This window comes from Coccomyxa subellipsoidea (assembly GCF_000258705.1).
Source record: "Coccomyxa subellipsoidea C-169, whole genome shotgun sequence".
In the NCBI taxonomy this organism is placed as follows: Eukaryota; Viridiplantae; Chlorophyta; class Trebouxiophyceae; family Coccomyxaceae; genus Coccomyxa; species Coccomyxa subellipsoidea.
The window spans coordinates 132244-157642 of NW_005178037.1; the positions used below are offsets into that span (position 1 = coordinate 132244).

General features: G+C 52.7%; 3 protein-coding genes across 3 annotated transcripts; 2 read left to right on the forward strand and 1 right to left on the reverse strand.

The window, feature by feature from the left end:
• Positions 1–906: 906 nt before the first annotated feature.
• On the reverse strand, positions 907–4181 carry COCSUDRAFT_62376 (hypothetical protein; the record flags this gene model as incomplete). Its single annotated transcript, XM_005648333.1, has 8 exons — positions 907–1015; positions 1445–1561; positions 2066–2169; positions 2772–2908; positions 3095–3317; positions 3441–3515; positions 3876–3918; positions 4156–4181. The coding sequence occupies 8 exons, from the start codon at positions 4179–4181 to the stop codon at positions 907–909; spliced, it is 834 nt and encodes a 277-aa protein (XP_005648390.1).
• COCSUDRAFT_47031 (hypothetical protein) lies at positions 4102–13387 on the forward strand (the record flags this gene model as incomplete). The annotated part of the gene is made up of 13 exons (XM_005648334.1): positions 4102–4281; positions 4569–4745; positions 5093–5355; positions 5926–6120; positions 6285–7329; positions 7535–7706; positions 9150–9311; positions 9743–9949; positions 10485–10660; positions 11010–11144; positions 11611–11778; positions 12691–12825; positions 13178–13387. Exons 1-13 carry the CDS (start codon positions 4180–4182, stop codon positions 13385–13387), a joined length of 3147 nt encoding a protein of 1048 aa, XP_005648391.1. The 5' UTR covers positions 4102–4179.
• A 986-nt stretch (positions 13388–14373) lies between these two features.
• Positions 14374–23346, forward strand: COCSUDRAFT_62378 (hypothetical protein; the record flags this gene model as incomplete). The annotated part of the gene is made up of 19 exons (XM_005648335.1): positions 14374–14499; positions 14630–14662; positions 15027–15136; positions 15494–15539; positions 15833–15925; positions 16261–16386; positions 16541–16687; positions 17556–17711; positions 18242–18409; positions 18871–19088; positions 19395–19575; positions 19798–19847; positions 20201–20262; positions 20749–20841; positions 21115–21201; positions 21507–21599; positions 21985–22149; positions 22623–22772; positions 23048–23346. 19 exons carry the CDS (start codon positions 14374–14376, stop codon positions 23344–23346), a joined length of 2403 nt encoding a protein of 800 aa, XP_005648392.1.
• Positions 23347–25399: the final 2053 nt, after the last annotated feature.

Sequence of the window (25399 nt, forward strand, 5' to 3'; positions counted from 1 at the left end):
ACGAACCGCTGTTGGGTGTCTCTGCCGATGTTACCATATAAGCCCACCCTTGAGTTTGCGAGACAGACTTGCTACTACCAAGGTACATTGAGCTGCCATAAATTGTTACATGCAGACGCGTCGCGTCAAAATCACCCTCTACAAAGAAAGTGAAGTTCATGTTCACTAATAAACAATTCGAATCTGAACACTGTAAGCCCATCATCTGACATCTACATGGGTGCTCTTGCAAAATACCATTTGCATCAATGGGACTCGAAGGCACAACATATCAAACAAACGCACAGAATACCGTGACTCCTTCATTCTTATTCTCAGTACTACTGAACGTCCCTGACGAGAGGCAAGGCGCGTCTGCAGACAAGCCGCAGGTGAAGGCCGCAACATCTCCTGATCCTTGATGGACTCGCCGAATCCAAGCGAGGCCCAATCAACTGTGGGCACGGTGCTCAGCAATCCTAACCCACCATGCATGCATATCTTCCTGCTGTTTATTGCAGCTCTGGAACAGTGAGCTTAACACCTTTAGGCACAACACCTCAACACAAGCACATATTTATAATGTGCAGCGCATCTTGAGTTGTTTGGGTGACGCAAGCATAGACTTCAGAAGCAAGCGAGTTCCGCAGCCACAGTGACTGCCCGCCACTTGCACGGCCTTTGACATGCTGTCCTCTGACCTCTGTCTTTCTGGAAGAATCACACCCCAGGCTCACACCCCAGGGTGTCAATCATTGAATGTTCCATCAATATAATTTTATTCTGCAGGGTGTTTTCACTTGTAGCTTGGCAGCCTTGCCCTTCTGGCCCGGTCCTCTAGTGTCTGGTGCATGCGCATCAGCGTCCCCCTTGCATGCATCTGCGACACAGCACACATTGCATGAGTGGCCACCGGCGCCGATATATCTATATTATTATTATTATTATTATTATTATTATTATTATTATTATTATTATTATTATTATTATTATTATTATTATTATTATTATTATTATTATTATTATTATTACACGTCTTCCCAATCCATGAGGATCAGGTGCGTATATCGATATATATATAATCCTCTTGTGCCGCCCGCGCAGTTGCTTTTGCGGAATCCAGATGCATACCGTACCCGGATCCAAATGCCAATACAAGAAGGTTAAAGCTGCTGCTGTCGCTGTATTGAGCATGCAAAATCAGCTGGAGCCTCCGCATTGAAGATATATGTGGGAAATTATGTATGCAGCAGTTGCAAATTAATTACCCCTAATACATGCCCCCGGCTGGCGGGGTGCGGTGTAAACACTGAGCACCGTGCCACCGGTTGATTGGGTCTTGCCTGGATCTGGCGAGTCCTAAAAGGGTTAGGATTGTGGCAGCCTTGAACTGCAGCTCGTCTGCCGGTCGTATCTTGCCTTTTGGCAGGAAATGCGTATAATAACAAATATGTCTTGAAGGCACAAGCTCACCTCCTGACTGGCGGCTGCAGCTGATGATGCCTTGGTGTCTGCACCTCTGTAAGACTTGCTGGGCAACGTGTGCCGGCTGCCCGGGACGGCTCTGTGCACCCTGCGAGGCCTGACACACAAAAGGCGCGCAGTCATTCCCCTTGATCACATATCTGCAGGGGACTCCAAATCAACCAGGCCCGGCATTTAAACCCCTTGATCACAGATCTGCAGGGGAGTCATTATCACCCAAGCGCAACATTCATTCCCCTTGAATATGAATCTGTGGGGGGATCTAAATCGACCCCTCTGATCAGCGTTTGGGATCTGCAACACTTTTGGCTATTGTGTGCATTGTTTGTTAGACAGAGTCTTCAAACACCATTAAAGCAGAAATGTTTCTTTAATCTGCCCAATCTAGAGGAGCATCTAAGAAATTGGGACAGCAGTGTCCTGCCCAAACCCAGAGACTAGGAATACTCTCATGCAAGTGCCTGTGTGCGGGCCAGTCTTATTTGCCTTGCAAGCAGCTCGGGAGTGACAGGGAGCTTGAGCTGTAGCAATGGGACAATGCTGAGCTTAAAGATATTGAGCTGCAACAGGTAAATTCTGCAGGGCCGGCAGCATTAGTCACCTGTGCTGGGTGTGGGAAGGGTGTGTGCTAGGGGCGGCAGCAGAGGTCCCTGCAGCCCTGCTGCTGCCAGACACTGTCTCCTGGGGTGCTCCCTGCTCATCCCTCTGCACACAGCAGCAATTCAAATTTCATTTTCTACATTGTGACTTTAATTTTGGTAGATGCCTCAGTTTTATGCTTGCCTGCTTTGCAGGGACACCCTGACATGGACAGAATTTTTCCTTGATCCTAGCCTTTCTAGAGACTCATGAGTCTTGTCAAGGCATGTGGGCACTGAATTTCCACTCACCAAAGACTGTCCAAAGTCAAAAATGCAATGAATCGCGGATTTCTCTGTGAGCATGCAGATATGAAATAACTCAAGCCAAGGCGCGACCAGATCTCGGAAGGCAACCTTAAGAAATGTTTGCGGAATTCACTCTAAGACCCCGCACACATTTAGATATTAACCAGCTTCCCGCAGGGCTTTCCCGCACCAAACAAAATATGTTGGTTTTCGTTCCCGCGACCCCAATATTCATTTACTAGTGTTTTGCAATTTTTCTGGCACGACATAGTTATTCACTGATCCCGCTGGCACTTTCCCGCACGTCAAAAAATTGTTATTATTTCCTTCCCGCAAGCTCAAAACTTAATCGTATTGTCCAGGGTTTAGACTGACCAATACGGTAACCAGGAGGCCAAGTACTGCTGTGCAGGCTCAAACCTGAGAGGTGGGGCGTGGGGGCGAGGGCTGCTCGCGCACTGTGGGCAGCTCTCTCTGCTCAAAGATGCATGCAGGCACCTCTCTGTGCTCTCCTGTGTCCGACAGCCTCCCCCGCAGCCTGGGAAATATCACTTGACCTGCGCAAAGGAATCATTTCTGTGTCATGCCTACTACCGACATACACGACCGTCATACTAAAGTGGAAAGCCAACATTCCAAAGAGATATTGAAGGAGCCTACAACAATGCCAGAAGATGCACAGATAGCTTCAGCTCAAGAAGGAAGCGCTGTAGCTCCAGAGATTAGGCACTCACTCTGTTCACCACAGGATGCAGACTCGCGCGGAGCCTCAGAAGAGGCTCTGGGGGGAGGAATCCTTCGATTCCTGGGGCTGTCGCGATGGTTCCTGGGGCTGTCTCTGTGCTTGTCGATCGAGCAGAGCATGTCTGCAAAGGAGACGTTGGCCACAGATATCCAGCTGCTCTGCATCTCCATTATGTCATCTTCCTGAGGAATCTGCAGCGGCTGAAGCGCCTTGATGGTGCCCTGCAGGTTCAGTAATCTTTTATTAAGCTACTGCCGCAGGTATGTCCGAAAGTGTCAAGGTAGAGATGGACAAGATGGAGACTTGGCTTCGACGACTTGGCAAGAGACTGATCAGTGTTGCACCTTGGGAGATGTGACGGGCAGCTTTACGGTCTCCTCGCAAGACGCAGCCGCTAGCTTGCCCCTCACATGCTCAATCTGTGCAGAGGAGCATACAGTTGGTCTTAAAGTAAGGTGGGCAGACAAGGCCAGAAAAGCCATTGTGGGAATTTTCCCCTTATAACACTACTCAGATGCCCCTTAGATGATTACAAGCAAAATCAGTGATATTGGTTCACTTCGGGGCTGAAGGCCAACTTGATAAGACAAGACTGGGCAAGACATCCAGGCAATCGCAAGAGACACTTGGAAAAGTCCTGGGTACCAATTGTGATCCCTTATGCCGAAAAATACAATGTAACCTGTGGAATACGTCCTCATTTGGCTTCTATTGAATGTCTGGTGATAAGTTGCTGAACTAGACAACAAGATGATCTAGGAGGAGGACGATCTGGCGACCTTGGAAACAGTGACGACCTCGTCGTCGTCGGTAGCCCGCGGCCTGAAGCAACAGGAAAAATGTGCCATTCTCCAAATACCTTGATGAGTGAGGCTGAAGTCGGCCGTGGATAGTGAGTTGCGGTCTCGGTGCTCCGGAGGGGTCGGTTGCTATGGGGTCCAGTCAACCCTTTCCATGAATCTCCAGGAGACAGCCTGTGACGAATCATATCTTTCAGACAATCTACAAAAGCTCAGCACTGGAAAAATTGCAACACATGTCGGCGAGGTAAAAGCGTACAGGTGAGAGGCAGCTTCAAAAGCCATGTCTTCCGGAGGAAAGCTGAAGACAGCAGGCCAATGGCAGAATGCCGGGGTGACCCGCAAATTGAAAGACGAATACAGCTCTGAGATAACAGCAATCAAGGTAAGACGCATCATGAGTCTCGCATGGTCCTGCTAACACCGTCCTTGGCCCTGCTCCCACACCTAGAACGTCCTAGTACAATAATTTTACTAACTTGCCTTATAAACCTGCTCATTATTAACGTTCGCTCCTAGAATAATGTTGCCACATAGAAAGTTCTAAAGGGTATGACAACGTTCCACTAATCTTCATCCACACGTCACTGCGCTCCCACGCTTGCCTTCCGTTGTGCCCAATCCTTCAATTGTGTGCTTTTGACTAACACTGCATCACGTTGCCGTGCACAGGCGAAGCATGTGACGAAGTTACCGAAGGTAAGGGAACAAGGGGATGCAAGAGGGTCAAGCCCAGAAGCTGGGTACCTTCGCCGCAAAGGGATGCCCTCCCATGTGCCTCCCTCCTGGCCAGGCTTCCATGGCACTTTCCACAGCGCAGCGCTCGAAGGCAGAAAGTCCACGTCACCGGTGCGCTGCCCTTGACATGCCACTTCTGCAAATATTTTGGATTTGAATGCACTCTGTCTTGAAGAATGCTTGACACTTTCAGCCGGTAGAGAGAGACACAGAGTCACACAGGAGGACAAACTTGCAAGAAGGGACTTGGTTTTACCCTCTTTAGTAGTTGCTGGTAGCGAGACAAGGCCTTGCAGCATGAAAGACACATGCATACCTGGGAAGTGCCAGCCATACATGCTCTTACTTGGACATGAGAACGCGCATTTCAGCAATTACAGCCAACTGTGCCTTAAGCAGGGCAGACAATATTTTCATTCTCTTGTCCTAAATAGTACGAGTTCACGGGTTGCATGCAGGGCATCAAGCAGAGCCCGCCAAGGCAGGACCCAGCTCTGCTAAGAAGGCGCTCCTCGTCCGAGTCTCGCGTATCCGGAAGCTCCGGGGTCAAATCGCCGAAACACTCAGAGCCGCGCTTCGACGGCTCCTACAGCTATGTCTTCCCGGATCGCAGCAGCCCCAATGGCGTACCAACCCCCCGAGGGAGCGCGCAAAAAACTTTTGATAGCCCCGGGGAGATAAAGGGGCGCGGTGAAATAACGGGAGCGCTCGGCCGTGCCGGGTCCGACGCATCGGAGGTGCAGTCGCCGCTGCGGGAGCCAGATTTGGCGACGCATTCAAATTCGGATGGGGAGCCAGATTTGGCGCGGGAGGTTGACTTGAAAGCTTCCCTGAGGCAGGATCTGATGGAGAAGCCGCTGAGCTTCAGTGACACGATGGGCCTCAAGTGGCTGCCGGCTCAGAAGCAAAAAGGGGTGGATGAGCACAGTGTCGAGGCAGCAGAGCCGTGGGCGCAGTGCAGGGATGAGGGGTGATGCTCTGACCTTTGAGGCTGCCCTGAACAGTCAGTGCCCTGAATGGACAGAATGTTGCCGAGCTCATTTCTTGTCAGTCTGGAAATTAAAATCTCAATTCGAAAGTGAAACTGCCATGCCCAACAAGAGCAAGCTAATGGCAAGCCTCTCCGGAGACAGCAACAAATCCAATGGCTGTCTCTTGTGAGCAGCTCCGTGATGCATGTTGGGGTGTCACATGAGGAGTTCTTTGCAACACATTGGAACTTGCAAACTTGTGCAGCAGAAAATTGTGGGTAAGAGTTCGGCTGATATTTTGCGGCTGTGTGTCCTTGCAGTCCCTGGAGCATCGCTGCCGGCCGTGCGGCGTTGCCGGACACGGGAGAGTCTTTTACATTTCCCGAGGTGCTGCCGCGAGAGGTGCTGCGATTTGCAGAGGCCCCCCTCAAGCCGCTGCCGGAGTGGGAGGAAGGGGAATGCGGACCCCCCGGATGCGGCGGGGGGCCCCTGGAGCAGTCCAGGCTGCACAACAGGTGATTATTTTGAAGCAATCGCCCTCAAAGCCATATCTGGTATGCCTACAACATGTCGTGCTCCTTCTCTAGAAAAGTTTTCGATGCTTTGAGAATGATTTAGCCTCGCGCATGCTTCAGTCCTGTCACGGAATGAGCTTCCAAAAATGCCCATGGCTGCGCAGGCAGCAGGAGAGTTTTGCGACAGGATCGCCGCCACTGCCCAGGGCAGCTGCGGAGGCCTCTCCTGCTTCTCTGCACAACCGGGGCTTCCCTCAAATTCCCAGCCCGGCACGCTCGCCAGTACAGAGCCTGAGTCCTGCTCAAAGCATCGGCAGCGCTGCGGGCAGCGCGCAAAGCGCAGCCTGGGGCCGGTCTCCCGCGGCGAGCGGCGGCGGCAGGGAGCGCAGCAGGGAGCGTTCCCTCTCGCCGGAGCCGGGAAACTTCGTTCGCAACCCCGGCCACCCGCTGAACGCTGCGCGCTCCCCCTGGTCGGCCGGCCTGGAGGCGTACGCTACGCAGCTGTCCGACAGCTGCCCTCGGCAGCCGCCCGGCAGCTGCCGTCCTGCGCCACGCAGCGCGCCCCGGCCCCGCACCCCGGCGGTCGGCTCTGCCTCCGAGCCCCGGCCGGCCTGCCGCAGCCTCCGGGAGCAATTTGAGGCCTCTTACGCACCTGCCGCAAACTCCAACCTTCCGGCATCAGACAGCCAGTGCCCCCCGCACCCCGTTCAGCTGGAGGCAGAGAATCCAGCGCAGGTTCCAGAGCTCGCGAGCGCTGGCGGCACAGATGCGGCCGGGGCGGCAACGCCGGTGAGGCCGGCGGCTACTGCGCAGCCGGCGAGCCCCGGGGCGGCGGCCGCAGCCGCGCGCGCACTGCTGGGTTCGGCCGGCAAGGCGCTGCGGCAGAGCCTCTCAGACGGCCTGCGCGGTTGTGGCGGCCTGTCTGCTGTGGCCGGCTTGGGCAGCCTTGCTGGGCAGGGCAGCGGGGCAGCTGCTGCTGCACCACATTCTCAGGAGGGGACACCAGCAAAACTTGCACAGCGGGCCACAGAGGGCGCGAGTGCAGTCGTGGCGATGGCAGCGGCCGCAGGCTTGGCGTTGCAGCAATGTGTGAGGGGGAGGTTGGTGGCTTGGAGGGGAATGCGCACGAGGAAGCTGGCGGCGGCTGAGGACTCCACAGACAGCAGTTTCCCGAGCGCCGCGCAGATCGCAGACGCTGTCACTGAGAAGGTAAAGCGCGACGTTTGGCTTGTACTGTACAGCTAATTCATCTGCAATTCATCTACATGCTTTATGCCTTCATTGCGCGTCCTGTCCATTTCATTGCTCATCTTGACTTGGGTAGTACATACGGCGGTGTCTGGCTCGGCCGCCTTGAGAGCAGGAGACCAGCAAGATCTGTGGCACTGACTGCATGGGTGTGTTGTTGCCGCAGGTTGTCAGGAAGCAGGTTGCCTTCCTGTTCTTCGCATTCATCCTGCTGTCGGCAACAGCGTTACTTCCGGGCGCTCTCATGCTTGCTCGGCTCTCAGCGGCTGCTGCGGCGGCTGCCGCCCGGGACGCAGCTGCCGCGCCTGTGCCAGACAGCAATGACTACACCTGCTTGGGTCTGCCTTGGTTACCGGCTGCCTAAGGGAAAATATCCGGACGAAATCTGCCCAAGCATGGATGTTGCAACCTAGTGGTGCTGAAAGATATTCAAGTAACACGCGTAGATGATGCTGCGGAAGGTTTATAATGCATAGATGCATTACTTGAGAATAAATCGAGGCACAGGCCTGTTCTTAGGAGTTCACAGAGCCATTGAAACTAAGCAGGGCGACAGCTTGCCATCAAGAAGCTCAAGATGACACAATAAGACAACACCACTGCAAAGGAAGGAATTGTGATGATGTAACCCTAGCAAGCAAACATATTTCGAGGGTCGCCTCTAGGTCTGCAACTCTGAACACATTCTTCCACGTCTTTGCACATTTAAGCAACAAATACACACACTTACATAACCATAATTCTTCGACGTAGCTCTGGACACCCATTTTGGGCAGAGGATTATATATGCTGACGCAACACAAGCATAAGGCGGATGACAATGCCATGCCTTCACAAGATCGGGAGTAGCTGGCCGAAAAATCCCCAGTAGTACAACAAATCTGGCTCTTTATTTGAATATTTGAGCAGAATCGATCGCGTCTATGCAGATTTGATTGAAAAATATTTCCGATCAGTACCGAAGCATGCCGAAAGCTAGCCTTGCTCAATTTGGGCAATTTTGTCATCTTTGCAAGTGGAGACGTGCTGACTACCTCCTACAATCAATCCAACAAGCATTTAAGTGGCAGGGAGATCACTGTATAGGTGTTTCATACATCAGGACATGCACAGACCAACTCAGATCCCTCAGTTCAGTCCAGGCCCGTGCGTGCGCAGCACCACTTTTGCCGTGCAATGGCGTTGACTGCGATCTTTCCCGGAGCTCATCAGGGAGAAGCAACCATGCCCAGGCTGCATGCATCAGCCAGGATTTTGCTCCAAGCCTGTTCAGCAGAGGAGCAAGCCCAGCAGCTCCCAGCTTCAGCAGGCCAGCACAGGGGTCCATGCAGCAGGGCCTGCAACGTCAAAGACTTCTGTGGAGGCTACAGCCAGAGTCTCCAACTAGTGCCTGCATGAGACAAGCAGCTGGCATGGCCACTGACAGCAGAGCAGGCTCTGGCAGTCCAGGAACCACTGACCCTCCTGCTGCAGAGCAACCAGAAAGCACAGCGTCCACGCCAACGGGTGCCATGCTGCCTCCTTTATGTCTTCATACAATTCTGCAGAGACCTATACTCCTCATAGATTGCAGCAACTTTCATGCTTGGGTGCATGGCAAGGCGTAGTGGGACAGCATAGTGGCCATTGCCCTCATATCAGTCTGCCTGTGCTTTGTGCATCCGGCTGCATATAGGCCAAGATCCTTTGCATGGAAACTGCATGTGATCGGCACCTTACTTGTAGAGTCTTGAATTTGTTTCTACCAATTAATTGAGAAAAAAAAGCCGTTTTCTGATCAGGGGAGGGAGGGTCGGGCAGCGGGCAAAGCGTGGGCAAGGGAGGGCAGCAGAGTGAGGCGGACGAGGCTGCTGTGGAGGCTGCATGTGAGCGCATGATCCTGGAGGGCGTGCGGCTGTTGCAGGAAGGGAAGCTCGACCAGGCAGAGTATTTACTGCTTGAAGGTGGGGCCTTCTGACTGAAGTGTAGATTTGGTGCACCTTGTTCCTCGGCCAAGTGAAGCCTGATGTTGCAGTCGGAAGTTGTTGCCCTAGCGTACAGGCATGCTCAGAAAGTGCATGCTGGGCATAACTGGCATGCATGCACCATCTGCAACAATGCTCAAAGAAGTCCTCACCATGGAGTACGGTACTGAAAGTCTGGCTAAGCATGCTTGGCATGTCCCATGCCTACCTGCATTTGCAAGCCCAACATGCTCATGTTTTCCATCATGCATGCCCAGCTGATGCATGTTGCATGATGCGGGGGTGAAGGAGTCATCTTAATTGCTTGGTATGTCAGCAGCATGTGCGAGGGCTTCCTTGCATATTTGACACAGAGCTTCAGGCTTTTTCCATCTGCTGGATCCTCAGATACAGCCATCACTTTCCTGCAGGGGTAAAATACGTGGAGGCATCGTTGCCAGACAGCGCAGGACTAGCCTCGCTACTGGACCAGCAGGCGCTAGTGCAGTTCCTGGCAGGGAAGCTGCCGGAAGCTGCTGCGGCAGCTGCGCGCATGCTGGAGCTCGCTCAGCAACTCTTTGCTGACGAGGAGGCCGCCGTCGCCATGTGCAGCCTGCGGCTGGGCACTGCGCTGGCAGGTGCGCGCATGTCCTGTGCACATGTCCAGCAAATTGATTTATTTGGTACTGCTGGCAAGGCAATCTAGGTGCTGTGATTCATGCAGGAAACAACTGCGACCCAAAGCATGTCTCCATGCCTGGCATGTTCTGGGACTCATGTTCTGGCCCTGTCCATTCTGCTGGAAGTCGGCATGCTCCAAATGGCAAGATATGGTGCAGTGAGGGTGCCTTCGTATGTAGGCAGCAAATGAATGCGCTCGGATGGAGATGATCGTTGATCCTGGAACGCAGCAAAGCTTGCCCTGCATGTTTACACAGAGCCCTCGTGCATGCCTCTGTAGTCGTTCTTCAATTTCTAGGTCCTGTGAGATCAGGAGTGAAGACCAGCGCGACATCTGAGATTCCCAGTACAATTCACCTGTGACTCGCTGCATGCGTGGAAAAGATATGGCATGACGATTGCGCGGGGTGATTTTGAGAAGAGGGGTACACCTAAAGGACCCCTTTGCATTACCACTGATCTTATGACTCATCGGACAAAATCTCCTTGCAGGTCAGGGGCGCTGGGAGGAGGCGCAGCCGCTGCTGCAGGAGGCGGCAGAGGCGCTGACAGCAGCCTTTGGGGACGAGTATGAGGCTCTGGGTGAAGCACGCTTTTATCTGGCCCTCGCTGAAGTGGCCGGCTCCACAGAAGCCTCCCTGCCGGCAGTCGATGGCGACTTGATTGAGGTGCGCACTTATGCTGGCAGCCACTCACTTGCTGTTCTCCCAAATTCAGTCGTGCCCGCAGAAATTCATCCGAGCATGCCTGGCTGCAACCCAATGACTGGCAGAGAAGAGTGCCGTTGCCTTGCATTTGCCAATTTCCTTCCTTTGTAAGTGCATGATGCATCAAGGATAACAAGCACCTGGAGCATATGTGCAGGGGTCTGTGTTACTGCATATCTCTGCGTTGGCAATCTGCCAATCTTTAGAGCTCAGACCAGATTGGCTGTATTCTTGGGGTAGAAGTTGATTGATGTTCATGATCTCTGACCTCGTCTGTATAATTTCAAATTCAAATTTCGGGTGTGCTCAGGGGCTGATGCGCATGCGCACGAATGTGGGTGTCGGCCCCTTGCTGGCTGGTGCAGGGCTGAGGGAACACCATCGGATTCTGGAGGATGCGCTGCAGCTGGAGGACTGGACCAGAGCAGAGGCCCTATTCCTGCAGGTAACCACCCGTCCTCACAGGAACTTTTTTGTTGGCCTTTGTACAGCGAACTTGGCCGTGCACTGGGGATAATGAACTTCAAAACCACCTTGACATGGGCATTTCGACATGCCCAGTCCCCTACAAGGCCGAGTCCTCTGTAGTACTTTAGCACTAAAGGATTTGTTTTTCAGCAAAAGGTAAGAAGCCAATGTGCTATCGCTGGCATTGCTGTTTCACATCACATCATATCAAATGGCGTGTTCAAAGCCACGATAAGCCGATCAGCCGCGATGCCATCATAAATCTGCATGGCTCTAGCATTTGCATTGCTTGATCATGCTCCCAAAGTAGGGGCATAAAATCAGTTGTGTGCCCTGATGCGTGATACATTATTTTGCACAGGAGGAGATGGACGTCAACACACCGTGCTTTATGAGCGAGATTGAATTATCCTAATGTGATCAGCGCTGGCTTCTGCGTGCAGGAGATTCGGCTGCATGAGGCGCTGGACCCAAAGAGCGAGGCGCTGGCGCTGCTGCTCTACCAGTTCTCCACCCTGCAGTTCATCCTGGGCCGCCTTGATGACGCGCGCGAGCTCTGCCTGCGCTCCAGCGCCCTCGCTGAGAAGGTGCACAAGCCTGGCAGCGACCAGGTGAGCTCTGGGCAGGCATGGGAATGATGAACTGATTGTATATACCGTAGGGGAGGCAGCGCCATAGCAGGGAAAATCCAGTAGCAAGGTAGCGGCCAGGGGAGGCATGAGCAGCTCTGGAACTTAAGCATTGATCAGGGACTTGGTGCAAGCTTCAATGAAGCATGGCTTCTGTTTAGGGGTGTGAATGGGCATGTTCAAAATTGGCTTGCAGTCCTTTGCCGGCAAGAATTCCCTCTTGGCACAATAGGGAGGGCTTCTGCCATGGCCAGCACATTTGAGGATGTCACTCCTCATGCAGGCGTTGAACACTCCGCCTTTCGTGTCCCCCCAGACAACTCCAGAATTGAAGAGAACAGTATGGCGCGGCTTCGAGGGACCGTGCAGTTAATCTTGTGTTACCTGGCGCCGTTTCCCCTTTATAAGCTCTGTGCATCACGTTTGCCTCGATATTGGTATCTGCGCAGCTGAACTGCAGTGTGTTCCTGTCCAAGGCAACGCTTTCAGCTCTTATCAGAAAATTTCCGAGGCTGCAACTAGAGTGGTCCGCACGTAGGCACTTGCTCAAATACTTTCCAGTCTCTGCTCTTCATCTACCTGTGCATTTGCTGTTGTTTCGAGCCCCCAGCCTTTGTTTTGAAGCTCGATTTGCATTTTGGCAGGCCATAACAAGCATGGAGGACATTTTCTCTGGTGCTCCTCTAGATTGGGCGGACTAAAGACTAATGCCCTGCCATCGTGGAACTCAGTAAAACCCCTGCCAAAGGACGATCTAGGATTGTGTAGCGTATACCGCTGGAGAAGAGGGACATGCAAAGGAAAATAGACACAGGTTGCCAAACAGCATGCATATGCTTGAGCACAAGAGCTAGCATTTTGTTTGGTGATGTAATATTATATGTGCGTGTGCAGGCGATGCTGCGCTCGCATCGGCTGGGCACAATAGCGGCAGCCGCACAGGACGTGACAGCTGCCGAGCAGCTGCTTCACCAGTCGCAGCAGCACTTCTCACGACGCCTTGGACAGGACAACCCCATCACTGGAGAGGTGAACTCAATACATTGTCTTATATTAAAGCACCTGCTGTGGAAGTTTGCATCATCTTATTGTCTATTTGAAGACCTATCTTGCGTGCGATACTGCCTGTCTATACTCAGATGGAGAGTAAGCATGTGCAAAATTTGTATGCATTGAGTTGAGCGAGGGAGCCGTGGTCCGAACAGCTGCAATGCCCTCAGCATTCCTGCAAATTGGCTTGCTGGTCACAATGATCTGGAAGGAAAACTGCCTTTCACCTTTGGAGGCACCCTTGTTTCTATATAGTGCATGATACTAAATAGCAGAATGGGAGAGCTTGTAGAATGTGTAATGATGGATGGATGAACGCATGCATGCGCAGGCGCGGTTCTATCTGGCGTTGACGCGGCTGCATGTGATGGAGAGCAAGCTGACTGGGATGGACCCCTTTGATCGGATCCTGGTCCCCACAAAGCGGGGGGACCTGCTCGCTGAGCTGGCAGGGGGAATTAATGCGATGGCCAGGGGGTTCGGCGACGAACACATGCTTGTGCGCAAGGCAAAGGAGCTAGAACAGCTGCGCGTGGCGTAGCTTGGATTTCCTTTTTATTGTCTATCTCTGTTGTGTAATGCACGCTCTTGAATGCATGAAAATCAGCTAGGAAATGAGAGTAGGAGGGTGTTCTAAACATTGTGTTGCTCCTCCATTGTACCCATATGTCATGCACATGGCATGATTTAGAGTTCAGTGGTCCTAATTTTCCTTCTGCTGCTTTTGCTACCTGCGTAGCAGCCGGTTTTGCCATAACAGTCAAGTCTAGACGGCAGAGCTTCTCAGAGCTTGGAAGTCCAGTGTCTTTGCCAGCTGTGGCACGCATGCGCATGTGCCAGGTCATCAGATGATGTCAACAAAGCCCCAGTCTGACACTGGAGCCAGTCGTACAGCGTTCCCTGCCATGCAAGACACAGCTCTCACGCCGATTCCCATGAAGTCCCCCGCTTCAAACACCTGTTACCAGAATCCACGCAATACCAATTGCGTCACACAGACGCTGGCCACCTGTGCCGTCCCTTTGTTGTATTGCTCAGATTGATAGCACTGCCGAATTGCCCGTCCTCTGCGTCTGCTGTGTTCACTTCAGCTTTCAGTCCTGAGCTAGCACCTGCATTGGATTGCGTATTCCCTTCTTCGATTGGGTCTTCAGATTGCTTTGGACTGGAGGAGATGACGGTGCTGGCCGACTACTAGGGTCCTCGGCAGGCAAACTTTGCGGACTTGGGGCGTCTCCTTCCCGATTGTGCAAGGTGCGACTGCATGCATATTGTGATCAGTGCCCATAAAGGCAGCTACTGGCGTCCCGAATCGTGCCAGAAGTCTACGGGCTTGCCTTGTGTTGCTTTGTCAGCCTGTGGATCCAGTCCGGACTGGCCTTCTGCTTCCAGAAGTACTCTCCTGCAAGCACACGTTGTGGGGCGGCTAAAGAGCGCTTGGTATGTGACTTATAGTGTTTATCAGACCCGCTGTGAGCAGGATCTGGACAACCCTGGTGGCTGCTGAGGCGGAGAGTGGAAGTCGGTATGTGGAACGGGTGGGCGCTGTTGGCTGTGCTGGCCTGCGTCTGGAAGCATGCAGACGCTGCAGCTCCCTTAGGAGACTGGAGGCAGGGCATTGCGACATTCTACGGAGGTGCACCGGATCGCATGGTGCGTTTCGGCCCAAAGCGCGTCGGGTGATTTTCGCAAACAATTTCTTGATGCATCCAAGATGTCAGACTCGTGCTGTTGGCAACAGGTTCCAGGCAGCAAAGCCTGAAATTTAAACGTTTGTCTGCAGGATCCCTACGACTTCAGCTATGGCACAAGCGTCGTGAGTCCCTGCTTCTTCTCCCAAGCCTGTCAAGCTTGGATCTGAAAAACAATCCCTCAGTGTTCCACCAGCGAACAGAAGCAAGTGGATACCGGTGCATGATCCTGCCATTGCAGCCTCTATGAATCCTGTGACGCTGAAAGTCTCCACCTGATTCTACCTGACCAGTCCCAAGCACATCCCTTGCCTTTGATAATTTGTTGAACCCCTTCTTCAATGTCTGCTGCAGTAAACAGCAGCCAAGAGAAAGCTGCTGCATGCCCGATGCTAGATCTCAGTCTTCAGACCCCAGAGCTCTGACTCTGGATGGTCTCTACCCGTTCCTACTTGACTGCTCCCAAGCACATCTCTTGGCTGTGGGCAGGGCTCCTGTGGCTATGGCAAGCTGGACAAAACAAAGTACCCCTTCTGGAGCGTGGGTGCGCTGGCAACTTCCAGCCTCTACTACCAGACTGGCCCTGTGCAGGGATGCGGGTAATACCACCCCCTTGAGCCACTCTTTCCACACATCCTGCCCCTGCCTGCTCTTGTGATCTGCCCAAAGATGGGAGCATACACCTGCGGAGACACTAGTAGTCTGCTTGATCTCTTACACCACGATTGATTGGGTCTTGCTTGGATCTGTCAAATCCAGCGAGGGGGAGAATTGTGGCAGCCTTCAAGTGCAGCTTTTCCGCAGGACGTACCTAGCCGTTTGGCAGGAAATGCTTGTGATAGCAGTAATGATAATCTCTTACATGGCATGTCAGATGATGCAGTGTGCCTATTAGACGGAATGCAGCAACTGAAAAGGGGCAAGTTGGGCTGACATGCATGCATGCATGATTGCAGGCAGTGCTTTGAGGTTGAGTGCCTCCAGAATGTCGGCCAGTACGCGGTGAGGCCTCTGTTCCATTCCCTCTTTGCCTCACTTCTTGTGTTCACATTTCTGCACCCTGCATGTCCTTAGAAGCAGCCCCAATGTGCTCCTTAAGCAGACCTTGTGTAGAAGCTTATTGCTGAATCTTCCTGAGATCTTCGACATAGACGCAATGGCATCTACAAATTTGCAAAGGGCCCAGGGCCCAAACCACCAAGCACCGTTTCATGCGCAGCAAAGCACATAAAGCAACACCGCTGAATCTGGTAACAGACATGGCTGCTGGTGGGTAACGCTGTTGTGGGTTGCAGGGGCGGTGCAACCAGGATCCCAATGCGCGCACGCTCACGATCATGATCACTGACTGCTGTCCAGAGTGTGGCCAAGATCACATCGACATCCAGGTAGGGATGCAGCAGCCACCTCTTCCTTGTGTTGGCCATGACCCTGCAATGCTGCCCCCTTGATGAAGTCTTGCTTTGTTGTGATTTGAGAGCTGAAAAAATTGGAAGGCTGCTTGAGAGATACTGGGACGGATTGCCAATTATTACCGGCCACACAGAGAGCAATGCATGCATTTTCAAGGCTGACACATGATCCATGTTTTCCAGCTGTATATTAACGAGCACCTTGCCACGGTTGATTGGGTCTTTTTTGGATTTGGCGAGTCCAACAAGGGGTAGGACGTGGCAAAAGTTAATTGCAGCTTGTCTGCAGGACGCGCCTTGCTTCTGGGCAGGAAAAGCATTTACTAATAATGATAACAATGAATGAGCTCGCACCTGCCGCATCTTTTAAGGCCCTGGCATACCTGGTGTGCATGCAAGCCGGACACGACCCCCAGCAGGCGGCTGCATGGGTGCATGTGGGTACAGAACGGGAGCTGCCAGTCAATTAGCCGATTATAGCGTTGGGGAAAGTAGTACGCTGCATGCAGGCCTTGAAAGTCAACAAGATGGCACTTGCAGCAGCCTTTCTGATAATTTCAAATTTGAAAATTCTTTTTCGCATGCATGCAGGCGCTGACCTTCCAAAAGATGGCCCCGATGGGCAACGGCCGAGTGGACATGCGCTACCGGCGAGTGGAGTGCCACCCGCCCTCGGACTTGAGTGTCATCGTGGATCAGAACCGCGGCGCCGGCGGCTGGATCCGGCTGCAGGTCAAGGTGGGCGCCCCTTTAGTCTCAGTACTCGGCTGCCCCGGCTGGCGGGGGGCGGTACAAATACTGAGCACCGTGCCCACGGTTGATTGGGTCTTGCTTGGAGTCAACAAGGGGTAGGATTGTGGCAGCCCTTAACTGCAGCTTGTCTGCAGGACGCACCTTGCCTCTCGGCAGGGAAATCGTGTAATAATAATAATAATAATAATACTAGAGCTGCTGGCTTCCGCCTGGCATGCTACATGCATGCATGCACATGCCCATGCTGCACACGCATCGTGTGATCAGGCGGGCTGCTGTCTGGCAGGCTGCAGGCCTGCACGTGTACATGCATTGCAGAGCCTGATCTGGCCAGCTATAAGGACTGTATTGGGGGTTAATTCAGCTCAAGTGTGCCGGGAGACCCTGGGAAGTGCCCTTTCTTCCTGTATTCATTGGCATTCTTCAGGCTATTTCTGGTCATTTTGGCTTCTTGAAGCGCCTTTGTAGTCCTCTTAGTGCTCTGAAAATAACTCGCACCAATTCTTGGCTCTCACGTTCGCTTTGTGATGAGTTCCAGTAAGTTCCAACCAAGCCCTGCTGGCGACCGCATCAGCTTGCCAGACTAGAAGATAGCAGAGACAGCTGCTGTCAATGCACTCAGCACTCAGAAGCTGACTGATCCATTCTCACTTTTTTTATATGGCAGTTTTCTTCTACCGTATATCGACTTTATGGCATGTGGTGCTAAGGTGCCAAGATAGGCCGAGCTGGAAGGCTTTCATAAAAACGCTGCTGCGACGCACCTAAGCCAATTGTGGCTTGGATAGGCGTGTAATAATAATAGTAATAAGAATGGCATGTGATGGGCGCACACATTCTGTGTCATGCGCAGGATGCAGCCGGGAGGGGCTCGATAAAGCTGGTGCAGGTCAAGGGGGCAGACAGCGGCTGGCAGAGTCTTAACAACGTCTGGGGAGCCTCCTGGGAATCCACAGCCGTCCCCAAGCCGCCGCTGGACTTTCGCATCCAGGACGACGCTGGCGTGGAGGTGACATCACCCTTATGTCACTCTCCTTAGTCATCATGTGCCATTTCCAATTTCCCATATTCCATTTGCACGAGCAATCAAGTATGCACCAGCCGCATCTCTGCTTATCGCACGAGGGTTTTATTACCCCATGACTAGTCAGGCGTGCCCTCATAGGGTTCTGCCTTACTAATGGAGGGTACGGCATGCATGCATGCATGCAAGCCGATCGCTCAGGCAGGTGCCTTGATCCTAGCAGCGCTCACGTGGCAAGTAAGAGGGTGCCTGTAGCAAAGCATGTTACTCTCCATGCCAAGATCTGAGCATGCATTTTTTTTGTTATTACAATTTCTTCTGCCAAGAGGCATGGCGCGTCCTGCAGACAAGCTCCAGTTTGAGGCTGCCACTATTCCACCCCTTGTTGGACTCGCTAGATCCAAGCAAGACCCAATCAACTTTGGGCACGGTGCTCAGTATTACAACGCCCCCCGCCAGCCGGGGCCAACAAATATATGCAATGTTGGCCAAGGAGAAGTTTCTGTGCTGTGCAGATCACAACGTTTGGAGTTGTGAAGGCCAACGGCGAGACGGGTGAACTGCCAACGGGGATCAATTTCCAGTTCGGGTCAAAGCTGGGCTCAGCCTCTCCCATCACAGCAGCCACATCTGCAGCAGCTGCCAGCGCTTCTGCTTCTGCTTCAAATGGAAAAGTGCCCCAGGTATGGCTTTGCAAGCCGCAAGCCACACATTAAGAGTCAACTGTTCCTATCAAATACTAGTAAGTCTCACGCGGATGATCTATGTGAGACTTGGTGCTATATTGAAAGCCAAAAAAGCGGTTGCAGAGGTGACAATGCAGCACGCCTCGAAGCTACAAAAGTAAAGCAGCACCAAACTCTTGTTCCTCTAATGAGTCTTGCGTCTCATGTGGTGCCTGCTTCTAACAGAAGAGTGAAGCATGCAAGTGCATCTGCAAGTCGGACTGCTCAAGGAAAATAGTACTGAGTTGGGTTACTACAATATGCATGGCATGCAATAAAACTGTGCGTTCAAGGAGTAAACTGACTCCCTGAGCTATAAGTTCAGCTCTATTGAGCTCACAGCTGTCAAGTTTAGAGCTCAGAAGTTCAGGTAATTCACCCCGATCTGCACGGCATGCAGTGAATTTATCTGTTTACAGGTGTCAGCGTTCCAAGGACCTACTCAGCAGTCGGCAGCATCTGGCCCGGCCGCTAACAGCTCTGGAGGAGCTCCCACCGTTAGTAATAGTGACAGCACGGTTAGTCAGTCATCTGCTTCGCCCCCTCCGCCCTACTGGATGCAGCCGCCGCCGCCCCCTTACTGGTTCCAGCCCCCGCCGCCGACCTACTGGATGCAGCCGCCTCCACCGCAGCAGGGGTGAGTGCCTGCGCCAAGCCCTTGTTACTTGAAGGTCAATGAGACCATGACTAAATGTCTTTTAATTGCTGCCGGTGACATGCTGCATGTGCATGCCTCCCGAGGGATGCACCCCTTATTTGGTCTCCAGATCCAGACAAGTCACAAAATAAAGAGCCACGCATTGCTATGTATATTTTCTGTGTAAGATCAGTCTTGAATGTAAAGAGGTGACCCGATTTGCCTGCCATGAAGTCAGCATCTTTATCGGGAGGTGCACATTTTTCTTTACATACATGCATGATAAGTTTTTACCTTGTTGCGCAGATACACCCCCAACGGCGCGCCGCCCCTTTCGGCGCCTTTGCAATCCCCGTCGGCTTCGGTCGACGGCGCTCCGGTGACTACGCCGTCCTCATCATTAGTCGTCCCTTCCGCGCAGCCGCCTGCAGTGGCTGCGTTCTCTGGGCCGCCTGCGCAGAGCCCTCCGCCGTCTCCTTACTGGCAGGTAGGCTCATAAGGGAGTTTAACGGACCACTCTTTTCTATCGTTGACACTTAATTAGCCCTAGAAGGCACCGCAGAGGTCGTCTTAAAGACTGTGAGAAGTCCAGCAGGGAACAGGATTGCACCCTAAAAGCACCTTTGCTTGCCAGCATATTGCATATCTTAACTAGAGTCAATTTTTACTGGAGTCAAATCCAGAGAGAGAGTGCATGGTTCTTGCGCAGCATGCAGAGCATGTTATTATTATTACACGCTTTTCCTGCCAAGAGGCAAGGTGCGTCCTGCAGACAAGCTGCAGACAAGTTAAAGGCTGCCACAATAATACCCCTTGTTGGACTCGCCAGATCCGAGCAAGACCCAATCAAACGTGGGCACGGTGCTCAGTATTGTACCGCCCCCCGCCAGCCGGAGCATGTTGGTGGGTGAATATACAGCGGCTCTCTGAGCCTCATAATGGTTGCGGCTGCTTGAGATGTTGAAACAGCCCATCAAGACAACGCAACCTTCAGGGTTGGCTCACAGAGTCACTGAAAATTGGGTATGCTTGGGATTTGAGTGAGAGGCCTCTGACCTGAGAATTTTTACACTTGGGTAAATTTCAGGTCTCGCCTCCTCCTTCGTACCCAGGAGGAGCATCGAGTCCCCCTCCGAGCTCTGCCCCCCCGCCGCCTCCGCCTCCATACTGGCAGGTGTGCTCCCACTTTCAAAAAAAAATCAGAGACGCCAGAGACTAGTGATGAGCTTCAGATAAACAAGTGGAACAAAAAACGGTGTTGCCAGCAGCAGGTGCTTGAAGGGTTTGCATCTGTGTCATATGCCTGCAGCAACTTATTATTATTACTATTACACGCTATTCCTGCCAGAGGCAAGGTGCGTCCTGCAGACAAGCTGCATTTAAAGGCTGCCATCAATTCACCCTTTGCCGGACTCGTCAGATCCAAGCAAGAGCCAGTCGACCGTGGGCATGGTGGCCTGTATTTGTACCGGCCCCCGCCAGCCGGGGCCAATGGTTGTGGTCAATAGGCAATGTGAAGAACGAAGCATCCTCAGCACACAGACAGAGGCGCGATCTGGCTAAGCATGTATTAGTATTGAAGTGGGGGGCCTGTAACATTGGAGTTTTGCCATGTATGGGTTTTTACATGGCAAAACTTACATGAAGTTTTGCCATGTAGGTGTCGCCGCCACCTTCAAACCCAGGAGCATCCGGCGGTTCATCTCCCCCTCCGAGCCCTGCCTCCCGATCACCGCCGCCTCCTTACTGGCAGGTGCGCCTGAACTGCTTTAAAATTGCGTTCTTGTAAATATATTTGAGGCGCTGTTTATAAGACTGCACTGCACAGCGCTGCATTGGCCATGATAATGCCACATAAGAACGAAGTGGGCCAGACTATAAGTGTGGAAAATAGTACAATTTTGCAAAGTTTGCGGACTGCACAGCGCTTGCAAAGACCTCTGTTGAGGCGAAACTTTGGTCATGCATGCATACTGGGCTCAGGGGAATGTCTGACTCAGAATTTGTTGCTGTGACCAATCTGCAGTCCTCGCCACCTCCTTCGTACCCAGGAGGTGCATCAAGTCCCCCTCCAAACTCTGCCTCTCCACCGCCTCCGCCTCCATACTGGCAGGTGAGTTCACATCGGTTCTCTCCCTTGCACAATGCAGGTGCATTCCTTATTGAGCTCTCAGGAGGGAAAATGTGTGGGAGCATGCCTGAGTGTGCCACTGGCTGACAGCGCATTATTATTAGTATTATTATTATTATCATTATTATTACTAATATTATCATTATTTACATGCCCATCTAAGCCACAGTTGGCTTAGGTTGACAGCGCATGGGAAGGCACAATTGGCGATTTGCAGCACGCACTGTGGCGATGCATATATGTGGCCTCTGGTGCATCTGACTAATATCTCCTCTTAAGCTTTGCAGGTGTCGCCTCCGCCTTCAAATCAAGGATACTCGGTCGCATCAACTCCCCCGCCGAGTCCTGCCTCCCCGCCGCCTCCGCCGCCGTACTGGCAGGTGTGGCCTCACCTCTGCATCAACATACTGAACTTGCAGATCCTATACTCAGACCAGCAGCTTATCGAGAAACCAGCTTGAACTCTCTGCTATTGAACAGCAGCAGCTTGGTATTTTAATGCTGATGCAAAGCAGATACAGCAACAATAGGTGGCTGGCGGCTGAGCACCAGGTTTTCACTGGTCCACTGGGAACGGGCCAATCCTGTTAGATTCTGGGACGAGGTTCTGGTTCACCTAGAATGTTTTGCCAAACTCACTGCCAAAATTTATAGGCATGTGATGAATCCCTGGGATCACTTGGAGACATAGAAGCTGCTATCTGGCCACCCCAGGATTTCTCTCGAGGCCATGTCAAACCCTTCTGAGCGCTGCTCACATGGCAGGTGTCGCCACCGCCGGCCTCGTGGCAGACCCCTCCGGGATCCCCCCCTCCGCCACCGCCAACGACCGGGTCCCCTCCCCCATCCCCGGCCTCCTCGCCGCCACCGCCTTACTGGATGAGCCCGCCTCCTCCCTCATGGACCACCCCGCCTCCCAGCACACCCCGGGTGAAAATCTTTTGATACTTCCTTTGCTATCATTTACCTGGTAATTGTTGGGGTCCATCACATGCTGCAGTTACATGACACTTCCCTGCTGGCACTGCTGCAGTCAAAGCGGGAGCTTCACCACCAATCCTTTGCTGGCGCTCCTGTAGTCTGAGGACTTCTTTGGTATTGGACATTCATTTCATGCAGCTTGGATTGCTATTAGCAGTCTGCTAATGACCGAGAGTTCCTTGCAGATATTCTGAAATACAGCCAGTTGCATTTACACTTGGTGTGTTCCTGGGCCGGAGGTGTCTTGTGTGTCACTAGCACTCCTAGGCAGCTCCTATGTACTTTTCAGACTGTGTCACTTCAGAGGCTTCCTGGAACTGGAAATCGCATGATCTGACACACACACACATGTGGCCTGTCAAGTTTAAAAGTCTGTTGCAGAGTTGTCTGTTGCAGAAACAGACAGCCCCCTGTGCATGCAGGATGTTTCCTCTCCGTCACCGCCGCCGCCACCGCCGCCGGTGGGGACCCCTCCGAGTCCCCCCCCTCCGCCACCGCTGCCACCGTCCCAATGGTGGTCATCTTCCCCGAGCCCCCCGCCGCCGCCCCCGCCACCACCTTCACAGTGGCAGGTTTTTGCCTCCTCAGTCCTGTTCCTACGCAGTGTTGTGCCTGGAAGTAGCTTGCTAATGCATGTGGGTGATTTGCCGATGGGGACACTTGCACAAGGCATCACGCGACTATATTCAACAGACTGGGTAATGCATGATGTCAATCCCACTGCCTATGACTATCTGCAGAGCCTCTGCATGTTGAGTCAAAATTCAAGCTACCGCAGGGTACTGTACCCATTGAAGCACAGTGCACTCGTTGAAGCGTTTATCAGCACGAATTTTGTGTTCTGCAGACGGGGACCTCTCCGCCTCCGCCACCACCGCCGCCGCAGCAGGGGGACTCTTCCAGTCCTCCCCCTCCGCCACCTCCGCCACCACCGCCGCCACCACCGCCGCAGCAGTAGCTGCAGCTGGGGGAACAACAAATAGAGGAAAGCACAGCCGCGTCTCTTTTAGTCATCAGCAGGCGGCGACACAGCCACCTGTCAGATCTCCAGAGCGGCTTGTGAGTGAATCAAAGCACACTGCCACAGGCAGTGAGATGTCTAGCGGTGCGAGTTTCATCAGCAGTCGCTGGCGGAGCGGTGTGTGAGGGAACTAGCAGGCACGTTAATGGCCGGTATTGGGATCTCTAGAGGGGCTTGTGAGCGAATCAGCAGTCACTGGCACACCCAGTGTTAGATCTTTAGAGCGGTGTGTGGCTGAAATAGCAGGCAGTTTCACAGCCAGTATGGGATCTCAAGAGGAGCAGATAGTGCCGTATTCAGTGCTGACAGAATTAATGAGGGCATCAGGTGGTGGCATGGCCAGAATTGGCATCTCTAGAGATGCGAGGTCTTGGCAGCTATCGAGCAGAAGCGCACATCATATGCACGCAGCCATCTCAAGGCTGAGCTGGTCCAGTATTTAGTTTCCTTCTGAAAGAAGGAGTTTGCTGAGTGATTTGAAGCAGCAACTGGCGTGTGCTTTGAGACATGCAGGCAGGTTATCTGTTTGACAGGCACAAAGTTGTGAATACTTTCAGGGTAAGGTATATTGAGGCACGGAGAGCAGGGGAGTTATTTTCCTGAGCAGGACCATCAGAGGTCGCCAGAATATTTATACTCAATGAGTATGGCACGATTCTGTCCAGATGGCTGTTTTGCCATCTGCATGATTTGATGAGGCCAGCTCGCAGCTCGGCCAGGTTTGATTGGATGTTTGGAGAGTGCAGCTGCAAGACAGTGCGCAGTGTTGTGATGTAGAGTAGGAATTTGGCTAGTATTTAGCTTGGGGGAGTTTAGTAGTGTTCAAAGTATGCATGGCTGTGCGTCTCTTTGTGCAATTGAGATGCATGGCCGAAGTATGTGGTCCGCTAAGTATGCATCTCCTTTCAGTACTTACTGGGTGCTTGAACTGGGAATTGGTGCGGGATCGGTCAGTGTATAAACATGAAGCAGTGCATGAGGTACTGCCAGTGTAACAGTGTTGGCGTGCAATGGCAAAAGCCGGCACATTAAACTGCATTCAACGAGCTTTCTTATTAATCATCAAAGCACAAGGCAGTGAAGCCTCATCTTTCCTCAAAGCACACAATCACATGCTAGAGGAAAGGCACACTGCTTGGGCGCGTCGTCCTGTGCTGTCAAGGCATCCATAGCTTCAGTGCCAATGCGGGAAGAGGCGTTCACAGAACTGACCAGGAGGAAGCCTCCTGTACTCTGTTCCAAGAAGGTTGGATAGCTAGCTGCATGCAAGTGCGGAGAGGATTGTTTTGTCCGATGCACTCTGTTCACACTGCAAGGCAGCCATTTTTTCTGCTTTGGCGCTCGCAATGCCTTCATGCCACATATGTCTGCATTCGTCCTCCTCTTAGACCACTTCGGGGAAAAGCAGAGCACCTTGTCATGATTTCAGGATTCCTATATTGGCAAATTTCATGCGGATGTCATCGAGTGCTTCAGTCAGTCGTGAGGCAGCCCTCACAACCCCCTTCTCTATAAACCCGCCGTGTTCTGCGGGAGCGTTGCCTCCCATGGAGTTCGTTCAGGACGCCATTCAGTCACACCAATCACAAGTCTGTTTGTTTCAATCCACCGATCACGTTGATCAGTCTTGTCAGGGCCATCCTTCTGTGTTGCCCACCTCCCAAACCTGCCGGCACTGCTGCACGCTGCTGAGGTACCCCTCGCTGAGAAGGTCACCCGTCTGTGTCACTGGTGCGGCTTGATCCTAGCCTATGTTTGCTCCTGCCCAACTTAAGAAGGCGCCCACAGATTGCAAAACCATTTTGGTGGTGCCCACAGGAGACCGATCCTTAGTACCTGCCGGGCGTCACGCGTTTCCTGCGCGTCCCTTGGACCAGCCCATAAACAACTGGTCACGCCTCCTGAAACACTGATCAGCAGCGATCAACCTTCAGGTATGCTTGAGAGGCTTCACTCCGTCCGTTTCCAGCGTTGCATGCATTGATCGAGCTCGCGGGAGATCCTGAACACGTTCTGCGTCGGTGCCCTTTAGTGTTGCCTGTGCCAATGCATGCGTCCCTCCCAATCAACATCCTTTCTAAGTAAGTTGCAGTTTGCTTGATGGGTCCTATTTGATTGCGCCGGCTGCTGCAGGAAAACGCTCGCGATCGGTGATCCGGGTGCCTGTCGACTCGTCTC